Source organism: Nilaparvata lugens, chromosome 7, assembly GCF_014356525.2.
Source record: "Nilaparvata lugens isolate BPH chromosome 7, ASM1435652v1, whole genome shotgun sequence".
In the NCBI taxonomy this organism is placed as follows: Eukaryota; Metazoa; Arthropoda; class Insecta; order Hemiptera; family Delphacidae; genus Nilaparvata; species Nilaparvata lugens.
This window is the reverse complement of record NC_052510.1, coordinates 28704830-28718270: the sequence shown is the minus strand read 5'-3', so window position 1 is coordinate 28718270 and position 13441 is coordinate 28704830. Positions and strand designations below refer to the sequence as shown.

The following is a 13441-nucleotide window of genomic DNA, read 5'->3' as shown; positions in this document are numbered from 1 at the left end:
TAGAGTGCTATTGACAATTTAGTCGTACAACAACCGTCAAGTAAGACTAACGAACTCCTCTGATTGTAAATCGGAGTAATAATTGCAAAATGTGTTTGAAATGAATAAAAAGCTTTTTATAAAAGTGAATTGTTTATTCACAAACTTTAATTTGAATGAAAAATGTGTACGTGGAACAATTAATGCAGTATGCTAAAAATATAGTCGAAAATTGTTCAATTTTAAATTTATTATTATCATAATTATATTATTATTACATAAAATTGTGAATTTTCATCAGAATTAATGCAATCGAGATACTATATGAGTTACAGCTAAAATTAGAACATTAATTGTGGAATAAATGATAATCAAGTGTATACCCCGATGAAGTTTGTATGGGGCATTGCCAAATTTTTCAATAACGTTTATAATAATAATTAATAAAATAGCCAAAAAAATCATAAGCCGAGCTGGAGCTTTTAGATGCAGATAACATTGGTTATTATAGAGGATCCAATTATTAATGGACATTATTGTGACACTGATAATGTGGGTAGCAGTCATTCTACCCAACTTCCTTCAAAATTAAAAAAATAAGATAAAATTCCATACTAAGAATTTCAGGCAACGGATTGAATGCTAACTGATTGGATTGAACTGAAGAAAAAAAAAAAAAATCTTGAACCTCCCGCGTCCATTAGGGCTAGGAAATGTGCTTCCAATTTAGAAGTATGGAAGGATTATGAGAATATATTGAAAATTATCCGTTAAAAACAAATTTAAAAGACAACTAAACAGCCTACATAAACACTATAAATTCCCATAAAGAGAGAAACGGTAATAAAGAGTAAATTTTTCAAGCTAATGACCTTCAAAAATACTGTCCGATCTGGCAAAGTAGACGTATTCGAAAATGCAGAAAGCTTGAGGGTCATCGTGCGGCCGTTCTACTATGGTGATGGTCTTGATTCCAGTTTTGGATATTTCGACGATTTCTCCGGGATAAACCTCTCGCACATATCTGGCACCAATCGACAAGAAACCACAAGACTCGGACGAAACCACCCAGCCCTCTTCACCGTCAGCTGAAACCACAAAGTTCAAAACAAACAATAATTTATGAGTGCACTTCTTCATTCTCTGAATGGCCAAACGTGATAATTCACTACAAACTTGATAATAATAAGCAACAATGGTTTGAAGAATTGAAAGCACTTGTGTTATCAAAGAATCTATTTAATTGATGATAATGTATTAGTTTAATCATAGTGTTAGGAACATTAAAATAGAGAAAAAGTACATAGACATATTAGAACCGAAATATATAAATAATATTTCAATTTGATATTCGATAGATAGTCATGAATAATGTATCAATAAACATTATTTTATATCATGTTGGAGGTTGAAGGTTGTAATAGGTTGGATTTGAATAATAATTAAATGATAATATATTTAAGTAAATAGTTTAAACAGTACCTATATAAACGGAACATACAAGGAAACTAGTCTTGAGTCATGAGAGAAAGTCTTGCTCAAGAATGAGTGAAGGCAGACTTTAAAGCATCGGGTGGTAAATTCTCAACTATGTCCAGGCACGTAGCCAGAATTTGGTTTCGGGGGGAGGGGGCTAATTGAATTGATGTGGTAAGCGGGGGGGGACCAAAGTTTCAGCCTGCCCCATATTGCAATGCACTATGATCAATATTGTCATACTTATTCATCTATTAACGAATAAACGGTAGCACATATATAAAGACACTTTGGTTTTATAATAACAATGTAGAGGAGCAATAAATTACATAAAAAATAGTAAATTTGTAAATTAAGTAAGTTTCTAAATAATGTTTCTACTATTTATGTGATGTTTTGTTCCTCTAGGCCTATATCAAATACATTATGTAATATGATCAATTTTAGCTCAATTCAATTCTATTCAAATATTTTTATTCAACAAATGTACAGATACATTGAATAACGTCATACATAATAATATAACAAAACAGTCAATAAGAAATTCATCACAATGAAATATGTAAAAATTCTTCAAATGAATATAAGGACAATCCTATCAGATATTTTTTCAGCTTGGCTCTAAAAATTGTCAACTCCTCTATGGACTTAAAATTTCGGGGCAGCATGTTGAAATAATTCATCTCCCATGAGAGTTGTCTTCATTTTAAAAAAATCTAAATTACAGTATGTCTCTGTACGATTCTACCGGATCTAGTATTATATCTATGTGAAATACTACTTCTTTTTTCTAAATCAGTGAATTTTTAAAGTGCATTATGACATCAAAAACATATTGCCCATAGACTGTCAATATGCCTAGCTGAAAAAACATTTGTTTTACCGAGTCCCTCCTTTTAATGTTCATGATAATTCTAAGTGCTCTTTTGACCCCTTGGCGGGAGTGTTGGTGACGGTTTTTGGTTGGCGGTGATCCACTATATACTGAATGACAAACTTCCATAAACTGCGCAGAGTTAAGGAATAGGATTGTTTGCATCACACGTTTTCCATTACAAAGAGCAATCATTTATGCCAGCCAATCGAACACCAAACTTGGCAGAAGGTGCGATCATGATTAAAACAAATGGAATTTCAAATAGTTCTTTTCAGGACTGTGACAAAGGCCTCAAATTGGGCTCGCAACTGAAAATAATGCAAATCAATGTAGAGGGCTTGAGCAAAGCTAAATCAGAATTTTTATCAGTAATGTTAAAGGAAGAGGAGGTTGATGTGCTTGCAATGTAGGAAACGCATACGACATACTGTTGATGACCAAGATCTATTTTCCAGAGGAACAATTAGCGGATACAACTTGGTAGATGCTGTGAACCATGCCCAGTATGGAATAGCGGTGTATGTGAGAGAATCTATTGAGGCAAAGGTCATTTACAGCTCAGAACAATATGGCATATTCATCCAAACAATAACAGTAGACAAACTGAACATCTCAAATGTCTACAAACCACCATCAATAGCCTGGCCAAGCCCCCCTCTTCAAACTTTTCAGCATCCTTGGTTGGTGTTAGGAGACTTCAATAGCCACCATACTGACTGGGGATACAATAACAGTGATTCAAATGGCTTCTTGCTTAAGAACTGGGCTGACTCTAACAACTTGTCACTTATCCATGATCCTAAACTGGGCGGATCGTTTCTGTCAGCTAGATGGAACCAATTTTACAATACAATCCAGACCTGTGTTTCAGCACCCAAAGTGCTGACCTAACATCTGATCATATAAAGCCTATTAAAGGAACTTCCCAAGAAGCCAACACAGAGCCATCATTTACACATATGTGCTGGAAATTCCCATTATAGAGTCACATCCTGTGCCAAGATGGAACTTGAAAAAGGCAGACTGGGGAAAATTCTCTGCTATACTTGATGCAACTGTGAGATGGATCCCTCCCAAGTGTGAAAATTACAACCGATTCACAGGTGCAGTTTTGACAGCTGCAAAGAAATCAATCCCCAGAGGATTCCGCAAAAAGTAAATTCCGGGATGGGATGAATTGTAAGACAGGTATAAATTGGATGGAGACCAAGAAACAGCCGAAGAGTTCCTTTGGGCTCTTGATAGTGCAAGACGAGCTAGATGGATTGAGAAAGTAGAATCTCTGGACTTTACAAAATCAAGCATCAAGGCATGGTCCTTATTGCATAAGCTTGGATCTGCAGCTAACAACTCCAGGAAAAGAAATGGGGCTGATCCCAATGAAATTGCCTCTCACCTAGTCCAATTGACTAGAGGAAAACTGACCAAGGAAAACAGAAGCAAAGTGAGCAAGTCTCTGAAACAAAGAAAGCGTAGTCCAAGATCTGCCTGCTGGTGCTTTGGAGGATCCATTCACCACGGATGAAATTGAGATTGCTGTCAGAAAGATGAAGGCACAAAAGGCACCAGGCATTGACGAGATACTCCCAGAATTTATTATACACTGTGGGAAAGGTGCAGTCAGATGGCTAAAAGGAATGTTCTCTGAAATGCTCAGGAATGGCACTCTCCCTGCTATTTTTAGAAGAACAAAAATTATTGCCATCCTAAAACCAGGGAAAGACCCAAATAGCCTTGCAAGCTATAGGCCAATCGCACTTCTTAGTGTTGTCTTCAAGCTTTTTGAGCACCTCTTGCTGATTAGATTACAGCCGATTATCAATACTGTTGTCCCAGTGACTCAGGCTGGTTTCCAGCCAGGGCGAAGTTGTGAGGACCAGGTGCTGGCTCTGACATCTGCAATTGAAACTGGCTTTGACAAGGGTGACAAAAGCATTGCTGCATTCCTGGGCTTATCTGCAGCCTATGAAACCGTATGGAGGAAGGGCCTTCTTCTCAAAATCTCAAGGATTGTCCCAAGCCTCGAAATGATTAACATCGTTGGTGAAATCCTCAGCAACCGGTACATCAAGGTGTTCTCTTCAGGAAGCAAAAGTAGCTGGAGAAGGCTATCAGATGGATTACCACAAGGCTCTGTACTGGCACCAATATTATTCAACCTATACATAGCTGATCTGCCTGAGTTGAAGTCCCAGGTGTTCACTTATGCAGATGATATAGCACTCCTTTCTGGGAGAAGTAGATTTGGTGAAGCTGAACTGGATTCAACTGGAGACCTTGATAGGCTGGATAAGTTTTTTGAGGAATGGAGGCTAAAACCCAATCCTGACAAAACGGTTATAACACCATTCCATCTGAGCAACAAGCATGCCCGTTATGTGCCAAAGATCCATTTCAGGGGGCATTTCCTCAAGTGCGAGGAATCACCCAAATATTTTGGTGTGACACTAGACTGGACCCTCACTTTCAAGAAACACCTAGAAAAGACTGCTCAAAAACTCCAGACAAGAGACAACCTGATTAGCAGGCTAGCTGGCACTACTTGGGGTTCTTCTGCAAATGTGTTGCACACTAGTGCCCTATCACTTGTTTTTGCACCTGGTGAATATTGCAGTGCAGTATGGGCTAGGAGTAGCCATAACAACAAAGTTGACACTCAGCTGCGCAGGGCAATGTGTATAATAACTGGTACCTTGAAGTCTACTCCAGTGGAATGGCTGCCGGTTCTAAGCAACATTGTCCCCTCACACATAAGAAGAATGAGTGCTTTACTGAGAACATGGTCAACTCTCCGCACCTGGCTTCATCGAAATCGCCTAATTACTGGGCATGGCAGATGTGCTGACCTGCTACACAAATGGGGATGGGTTGATTCTCCAGCTTGTGACTGTGGTGCTGCTGTGCAGAACATCGACCACATAATAAATGCATGCCCCAGAGCCTTCAATGTAACATTTGAAGATATTTTCAATATGACGGACCACGCTAAGGCGTGGGTAGAAAACCTAGACATTTTTTTGTAATTAGAAATTTAGATCATGATCGACAAAATATATATGCACCTTCAACTTCAAGCAATACGATATATATATATATCGTCCACATAAAGACAAACTGATGCCTGTCCTCGGATCACCTCAGGTAACCCCTTAATGTAACAAAGAAACAGTAAAAGGCCTAATATGGAATGCTGTAATGGAGACTTTTGAGCTCAGAGCGATACTTCATTTTATAGTTAATTGAAGGGGCTACATCAATCCTCTCCAATTCCACATGTTCTCTTCCCTTCAAGTAGGATGAGAACCAGGACATCTCCTTCCCCAGCACTCCCATGCCCTTGAGTGACTCTAATAAAGCATCATGATCGACACTGTCAAATGCACGTGTCAAATCCAGTAAAGTACCCATTACCTTATCACCCCTATCCACCGCATCTATAATCGACCCAACAAAATCTACTCTTGAGATAGTCGATCTGTTAGATGGAAACCCATGCTGCTCTCTGTCCAGTATGTTGTTGGACTCTAGATACTTTACCAACTGGTCATACACCACCCTTTCCAATATCTTTGAAAATACTGATAAGACAGAAACTGGTCTAAAGTACTCAGGACTTTTGGCATTCCCCTTCTTGAATATCGGTATGACTCTGGCTATTTTTAAAGACTTTAGGAAATAGCCCGATATCAGTGAAGAGTTTATTACATGAGTCAATGGCTCAATAATATTGTGGGTAGAACTTTTTTTATTATTGCCATTGGAATGTCATCAGGTCCAGAAGAGAATTTACTTTCAAAAGTCATTATAATTTTTGCTAATTCATGTGATGAAATCTGTGTGAGTCTGAATCTTGAGGAGAAATGATTATTATTTTGTTTATTAAGTGTACTTAACAGACTAGAGCTGTATGGAATATTTGGTACTATACAAGGGTTTCAACTGCCCTTGTAAAAAAGTTGTTGAAAACATTACATATGTTGTAGGGATCGGTTACAAGATCTCCTTCATTCAGAATACTAATAATATTAGAAGAATTATTTGTATTTTTGCCAACCTCAGCATTAATCATACTCCAAGTTACTTTACTTTTATTACTGGCTTCTGTGATTTTTTTATCGAAAATCTCTGTTTATTTACGTTAATGAGGTGTCTCAGAGCAAGTTTAACATCCTCGCTCTTAGAAATTCTATATTCTCTCTCAAGTTTCACCAGTTCATCTCTTCTGTCTACAACATCAGTGCATGACACTCCTTTATGACATTTCTTGACATGTTCATAACGTCGTCACTGTTTTTGGCTTCATCTAAAATGCTATCTTTGTAATCCTTCTCTAAAAAATGGTGGCTGGCGATGGAAAGTGTTTTGTGCTCTCTGAATATTTTTCTGTTTAATTGAAATTTATAATGTTTTAATTTGAGATTTGAACAGTTTTATGGTGTTCTAATTTTGTATAATTTGATTTGTGTGTCTACAAGCCTATAGCCATTGTTTTCAACTAAATAAATGGATAAGTATTTTAGCTTGTAATGATGCTATATGTTTAAGTCTTGTAAGGGATTGTTTTGTGGATTTGTGTTGTATATTGCCAAAATTCTTATGAAGATTATAAGTTGATTTGCTCTGAAAACTGGATTTCCTATTCATTAGCAATAGATCCGACACAAACAATTTCGATCAAATGTGATTCAAGATGGCGGCTAAAATGGCGAAAATGTTGTCAAAAACAGGGTTTTTTGCGATTTTCTCGAAAACGGCTCCAACGATTTCGATTAAATTCATACCAAAAATAGTAATTGATAAGCTCTATCAACTGCCACAAGTCTCATGTATGTAAAAATTCCAGGAGCTCCGCCCCATCTATGCAAAGTTTGATTTTAGATTCTCTATTATCAGGCTTCAGATAAAATTTAAACAAAACATTTTGAGTGGTAAAGATTCAGCATGAAAATCTCTACAACTAATGTTCAGTAACATTTTCACCTAAAATTGAAAATAAGCTCGAAATTCGGGAAAACGTGATTATCCAATTGCAAACTGTAGGCAACTGTTTATTCTATTAAATGATTCACTATGAAGAGATAGCACACCTTGTGTGTCTTCAGCGTTATTGCCCTGTCACCAGCTGGCTCAAATCTTTGAATAGTAGACTTGAGATCGCGGGAACACTAGCGTCAGGTGATCAATTTTCATAACGGCAAGGAAAGTTGTTGTGAGTGCGCCACACCAGATTTTTTTTGTTTAGTTGTCAATCTTGTTATTCATATCCAGGGCAAGGTCGTTCATTGAGTGACAAGCGTTATTTGCTACTTTTAAACGTTCACTGATGGAAATTCATAATGAAGCTGTTATAAGACAATTATATTTTTGATGGATGAATATTTTATTCACATTTATTTGACTTGAAATTCTTTCTCAATAAAAATCTTAACTATAGTATAAGTTTCTTATATTCTGATGATTTATTGTATGATTGTGGTTTTGTTTCCATATGACTCATATATTGTTCTGATTTCAGAATTGTTCCAGTATATATATATATAGGCCTATGCACTTCTAATAAATTGTATCATCTCTAGGGTTCTGATAAATAATATATGCTAACCAGCCAGTCCAGTTGCTACTTGTAATATTTTGTTATTCACGTCGAGTTTGTTAATATTACGGTATTGTAAACGTTTCTCTTCATTTTTTTTATTACGATTCATTTGCGGTTGCTATGAAGTATAGTTTTTTGTTTGTAAGAGGTTCTGTTACACATAAACATGTCAATTATAGTACATTTTGCGTCATTTCTCATTCTCACGACTTTCACGGCCCGACTGGAGGCAGTCAGGGTCTTCGCGGGAGTTTTCTACAAGAATCTACGTCACGCTGTAGCGTATGAATCATCGGTTTCACTAACATACGAGGTAGATTTCCCGGCAGCTCAGCTCGACATCTTGCAGGCGGAAAGGGTGTTCTGGCCTAACTGTCAACAAGAGGATTGCAGTTTAGCGGATGCGGTAGAAGTTTTGTATAATTCTACAAACGGAATTCTTCGCATGCTGCTTTCAACTCTTCAATTCGTTTGGGAACTCAAGCTTCACGAAAAACCAGAGTGATCGATGTTGTTGGCGATTTTCTTCATTTTTGCTGTGCAGTAGCGACGGATGGTGAACTTCATAAGCTGGAAATCAACGAAAAACATGTAGCTGATCACCTCAACGCATTCCAAGGGTTGGTTGCAGACGACCATAAAGATTTAATTCGGATTTCTCGCAACTTGAGGCAGTTTGCTGGAAAATTTTCTCAGCAGTTTCACGATGCATATAGCAAATTAACAGACAGTATGAGATTATTCGTACAACAGAACGTATTGGAGGAGAAAACACTGTTCACAAACCAGTTATTAATTTACATTTTTCACCTCTACTCACATGTAATTATTTTATCACGGCAGGAATTCATAAATACTGCAAAGGAACGCTGTGATAAGAAGCTTTTACCCTTTTCGCTGGTACACCCCAATTTATTACGTTCAGATCTCTTCAGATTGGAGAAAGGATATAAGTCGAAAGGACACCAGTTAGCTATACCTCTATCGGATTTGCAGCGATATTTTGATCTTCCACTTACGACTTGTGTGGTGAAGGAGAACTCCATGGTGCTTAGCTTAAAAGTACCGTTGGTCAGCATCGGCGGACAGTTTCAATTGCACAAGTATGTGAGGACACCTATGTATTTCGACGGCCAGATTTGTCAGCTTCAGCAGCAGGATTTCGTTTTGGCGTGGAGACAGGAGGACGGTGAGATTCAGGTCATCTTGGGAGATCATCTCTCTTCTTGTCGGGCACAGGACGATTTCTTATGCTATCTTCTGTGGCTGGTGCATGGAGGACATATGTCATCGAGATGTATGCATCACTTTTTTGCGGTGACAGAGCTGAAGGACATCCAACAATATTGCAGTTTAAGCTGTCGTCCAGCTAAGCAGGAGTTGGAGATTGTTGAATTTTCGCCTTCGGAGTATATCGTCGCAAATATACAGGCCAACACTACAGTCACTTGCGAGGGAGGTTCGTTTCATCATCTTCAACCTATTCCGGGAGCAATTTATGTGGTTTTACCCTGTCATTGCAAGATTTCAATCAGCGGGAGAATATTGGTGAGAAAGACTTTTCCGTGTAACGCAAATGTTGATAAACAGCCTCAGGCTCTCCATTACTTACCTTTGCATTGGGTTAAGTTTAATTCGTTGAAAATTGATGTTTTGCAGCCGCATTCCAATCCTAGTTTTGTTAACTTTAGCGAGATTTTAAAAACTGATATAGATAATAAATAGATATATAGGTTCCGGAATTTCCGGTTCAAGATGTAATATCGTCAGATATATTTCACAAAGTAGATCTTCCAAATTCTTGGGGAGATGTTATGAATTCCTCTAGTTTTGTCTTTTATATATTATTTGGCTGGTTAGGGTTTTTAACTTTATTCTGTGCATATTTAGGCATCAAGTTGTATGTGTGTAAATTATCTGCTGTAACGGTAGCACAACCTAGGATACATATAATCGATACCGTAGTTAAAGAGTTATATGGTTGCTTCTTGATGGCTAGTATAGCAAGCATTGCCGCGTGGCCATGGCTGCTATGTGAATCTGGATTTTCTTGTGGCTTACTTTGGTTTGATGACTCCAGCAGCAGCAGTAGTAGTGATAATGAGCTGGTTTTACTGTATTCAGTGACAGCACGGGACCAGTGGGTACATCCAATCAATAAAAAAAGGAAGACCTATGGCGAATTCCATCATTTAATGCGCGACCTTGAGGCTGACAATGATAGTATACGTTCTATACGATAGTATACGTCTAGTATACGTTCTGCGCATGCTCGGACCAAAACGTGGCCAGACACGTTTGAAAAGATCGCTCAGAGAGCGAACGGTAGCCACGCGTGGCTAGTATAGTAAAGGCCATTCCACACAGCACGTGGCGTGCGTGGCTGGACGCACGCTAGCTACTTTTCAAAACATCGCTTCCCAGCTAATCAAATGAAGCAATTCACATAGCAGCCACGGCCACGCGGCAACGCTTGCTAAATACACAAATAAATATATTGTCAATTGAGATTTTCTTTTCATAATAAGTTGAATTCATGTACGTCTTATTTCCAAGATGAGATTAAATATTCACACTAGTTGCAATGTATATTAATGTGTATAATATTGAAAGTTAGTTTTATATTCAATCAATGTTATTGTACAGCATAGTTTCAATTTGAATTTGATTTGAATCTTTGTAATTTAGTTTGAGTAACATACCTTTCTATGTAAATGTTGGATTTCAATGTATAGTAGCATTATCAAGTCAATCAGGCACACGTTTGTTTCCGAAGTATATTATTTTGTTTAATTATCATTTTTTTATTTTTTTGTTCCCCTCTTGACCACAGACTCAGGGACGAGTCTTTCAGCGGGATGGGTGATGTGTCACCTGGTCATATGGGACATATAATTATATGAATCATATATTTATCTCATATTGATCAGGATTTTAGAGTTTTAAATAAAAAAAGTTTAATGAAGTGTTTTTGTCTTTGAACAATCTTTGTCATCGACAAAAAGATTGTTTATTTCTTTTGTTGTCAAAATTAATGTAGCTTCTCTTTTGTTTTTAATAACAAACGTGCCGCTTGTGCGACAGATAAAAATATGTACTTGAAATGACTTTCATGTTTGGCATTGACTGAGTTTATATTTAATACCCAAAATTTAACTTTTGGAGTCAGAGTGAGCTCGTTCGATAGGACTGAAAGTTAAGTCCGGCTAATCCAGTTAAAAGGCTGGATTTCGGTTCGTTTAATAATACAGTTATTCTGTCACAGATCGGGCAGTATAAAAATAATTGTGTTGTTAAGGGGGACGGGTTCTGAGCCTATTCATTGGTTCAGTTAATATTTGTTCTTTTAAAATACTAAAGTCGCGATTTAAAACAGTGGATGCCAAAGTGGGAACCCATTTCAAAAAGGTAGGTGACTGCTGAATCATTATTCTTAAATTTTCATAACCACAAACATTGAATCATCATTAGCAGCAAGCGAGTGTTTTCCCCATTAATTCATATTAATCATGTTTTTATAATAAAATTAATCTTGTTTTGTTCAAATGTATATATATATATATATATATTATATATATATATATATTATATATATATATATTATATATATATATATATAATATATATATATATATATATATATATATATATATAATATATATATATATAATATATATATATATATATATATATATATATGAGACACGATATGAATAGATTGAAAACACTTAAAAACTTACATTAGAAATGGGGGAAATTTTCGGAGACTGTGTCTCCTTTCTCAACCGAGAAGACTGCAGTCTTAGGCAGTCTTCTCGGCCTAAGACTACCTAAGACTGCAGTCTTCTCGGTTGAGAAAGGAGACACAGTCTCCGAAAATTTCCCCCATTTCTAATGTAAGTTTTTAAGTGTTTTAATTTATATTACAAACTTTAAAGTGTCTTCTGTTATGTGCTATATATATATATGCATTCTAGACTCAGAAGAAATCCTAATAACAATATATTAAAGAATGAATATAAAGTTTATCGTAATGGTTTGAATAAGATCATAAATCATGCAAAGGAAGTCTACTATAAAGGGAAAATTGAAAATTGTAATTACAACAGCATGAAGTTGTGGAAGTGCATAAACGAAGTTATAGGTGAGGACAGTATCAACGACAAGAGAACTGAACTTGATGCTCAATCCCTCAACAATTATTTCACAAATGTGGGTAAATTACAAGCTCAAACTATCAATATCCCTGATAATACTGGTGATCGATTTCCTGAAATACAGATCGATAACACGTTTTTTATGAGACCAACGTGCCCAGTTGAGGTTGAGGCAACTATTAAAAATCTAAAGAACAACTGCAGTCCTGGTATTGATAGTCTAGGTAATATTACGCTGAAGAAAATAGCCAATTTTATATCTCAACCTCTCTCTTTCATTTTTAATAGATGCTTTGAGGAGGGATATTTTCCTGAGCACCTCAAGTCAGCCAAAATAAAACCTCTATTCAAACAAGGTGACCCGACTAATCCCTGTAATTATAGACCGATTAGTCTTATCAGCAACCTTGCTAAAATAATGGAGAAACTTATAAAGTCAAGAGTTGTTTCTTTCTTGAATCTTAACAAAATAATCAACAAGAACCAATTCGGTTTCCAAAATGGTAAAAGTACATCTGACGCTCTAATAAAATTCGTCAATACTTTATCTGATAAAATAAACTCCAATAAGAAAACTATTGCAGTCTTCCTGGATATACGCAAAGCTTTTGATACAATACCTCATAATACCAAACAATATCAGTCATCAATAACAAGTTAATTTCAACATAAAATTACTCAAGAAAGAAAAGCCCGTTGAACCCAGTTTCGTCGATAGTAACCCATATAACTCATTTCATAATAATTTTGAATCCCCACTTTTGATTGACATTCTCAAATGAACCTTTGTTTCACTACACTGCACTTTCGTTGGTCTGTACGTTGCTTTATCGTCGGGGTTACAGTACCTTGTTTTTGGCGGTGAGCTTTTACCGGTTGAATTTGGCTTGACAGCGACGTCCTCTTACATCCCTAGACCTGTCGTCTGAACGGGTGTCTTGAAGCGGTGTTACATAAAGTTGCGGAACCAAAGGGGTGGTAGTACAAGAAGTTGGTTTGGTGACACACATGAACCGCTTAGCGGTTATTTGAAGAAACAATCATTCGTACATGATGAAGAAACACAATTAAACCTTTCAGGACATGGCACTACTAGAAAATTTAAACATTAATAAAAATAAAACTAGCTCCTACATTAACTAATTGATATAAACTTGTAAACCTGCCCAAAAAGGGCGAAACATAATGACTACATCTTTACTCTTGTAGTGCTCCTAGCAAAGTGTCCTCCGAAACGTAATCTGGTCTTGCCGCTGGGGAATCCCCACTACTGTATTTAGAAACAGGTCTCCTATTGGGCGAAGGGAATCAATTTGACCAATCGTCGCGTGGCTTCTAGAGCCTTTGGACCAAATA

The 13441-nt window shown here is 36.8% G+C and overlaps 1 protein-coding gene across 1 annotated transcript in view; it reads right to left on the bottom strand.

The window, feature by feature from the left end:
- Positions 1-13441, bottom strand: part of LOC111047646 (amidophosphoribosyltransferase) — a 64471-nt gene that overhangs the window by 25703 nt on the left and 25327 nt on the right. The window contains exon 6 of the mRNA XM_039432461.1: positions 852-1067. Coding sequence (XP_039288395.1) covers positions 852-1067 — 216 coding nt within the window. The remainder of the gene's footprint in view (positions 1-851; positions 1068-13441) is intronic.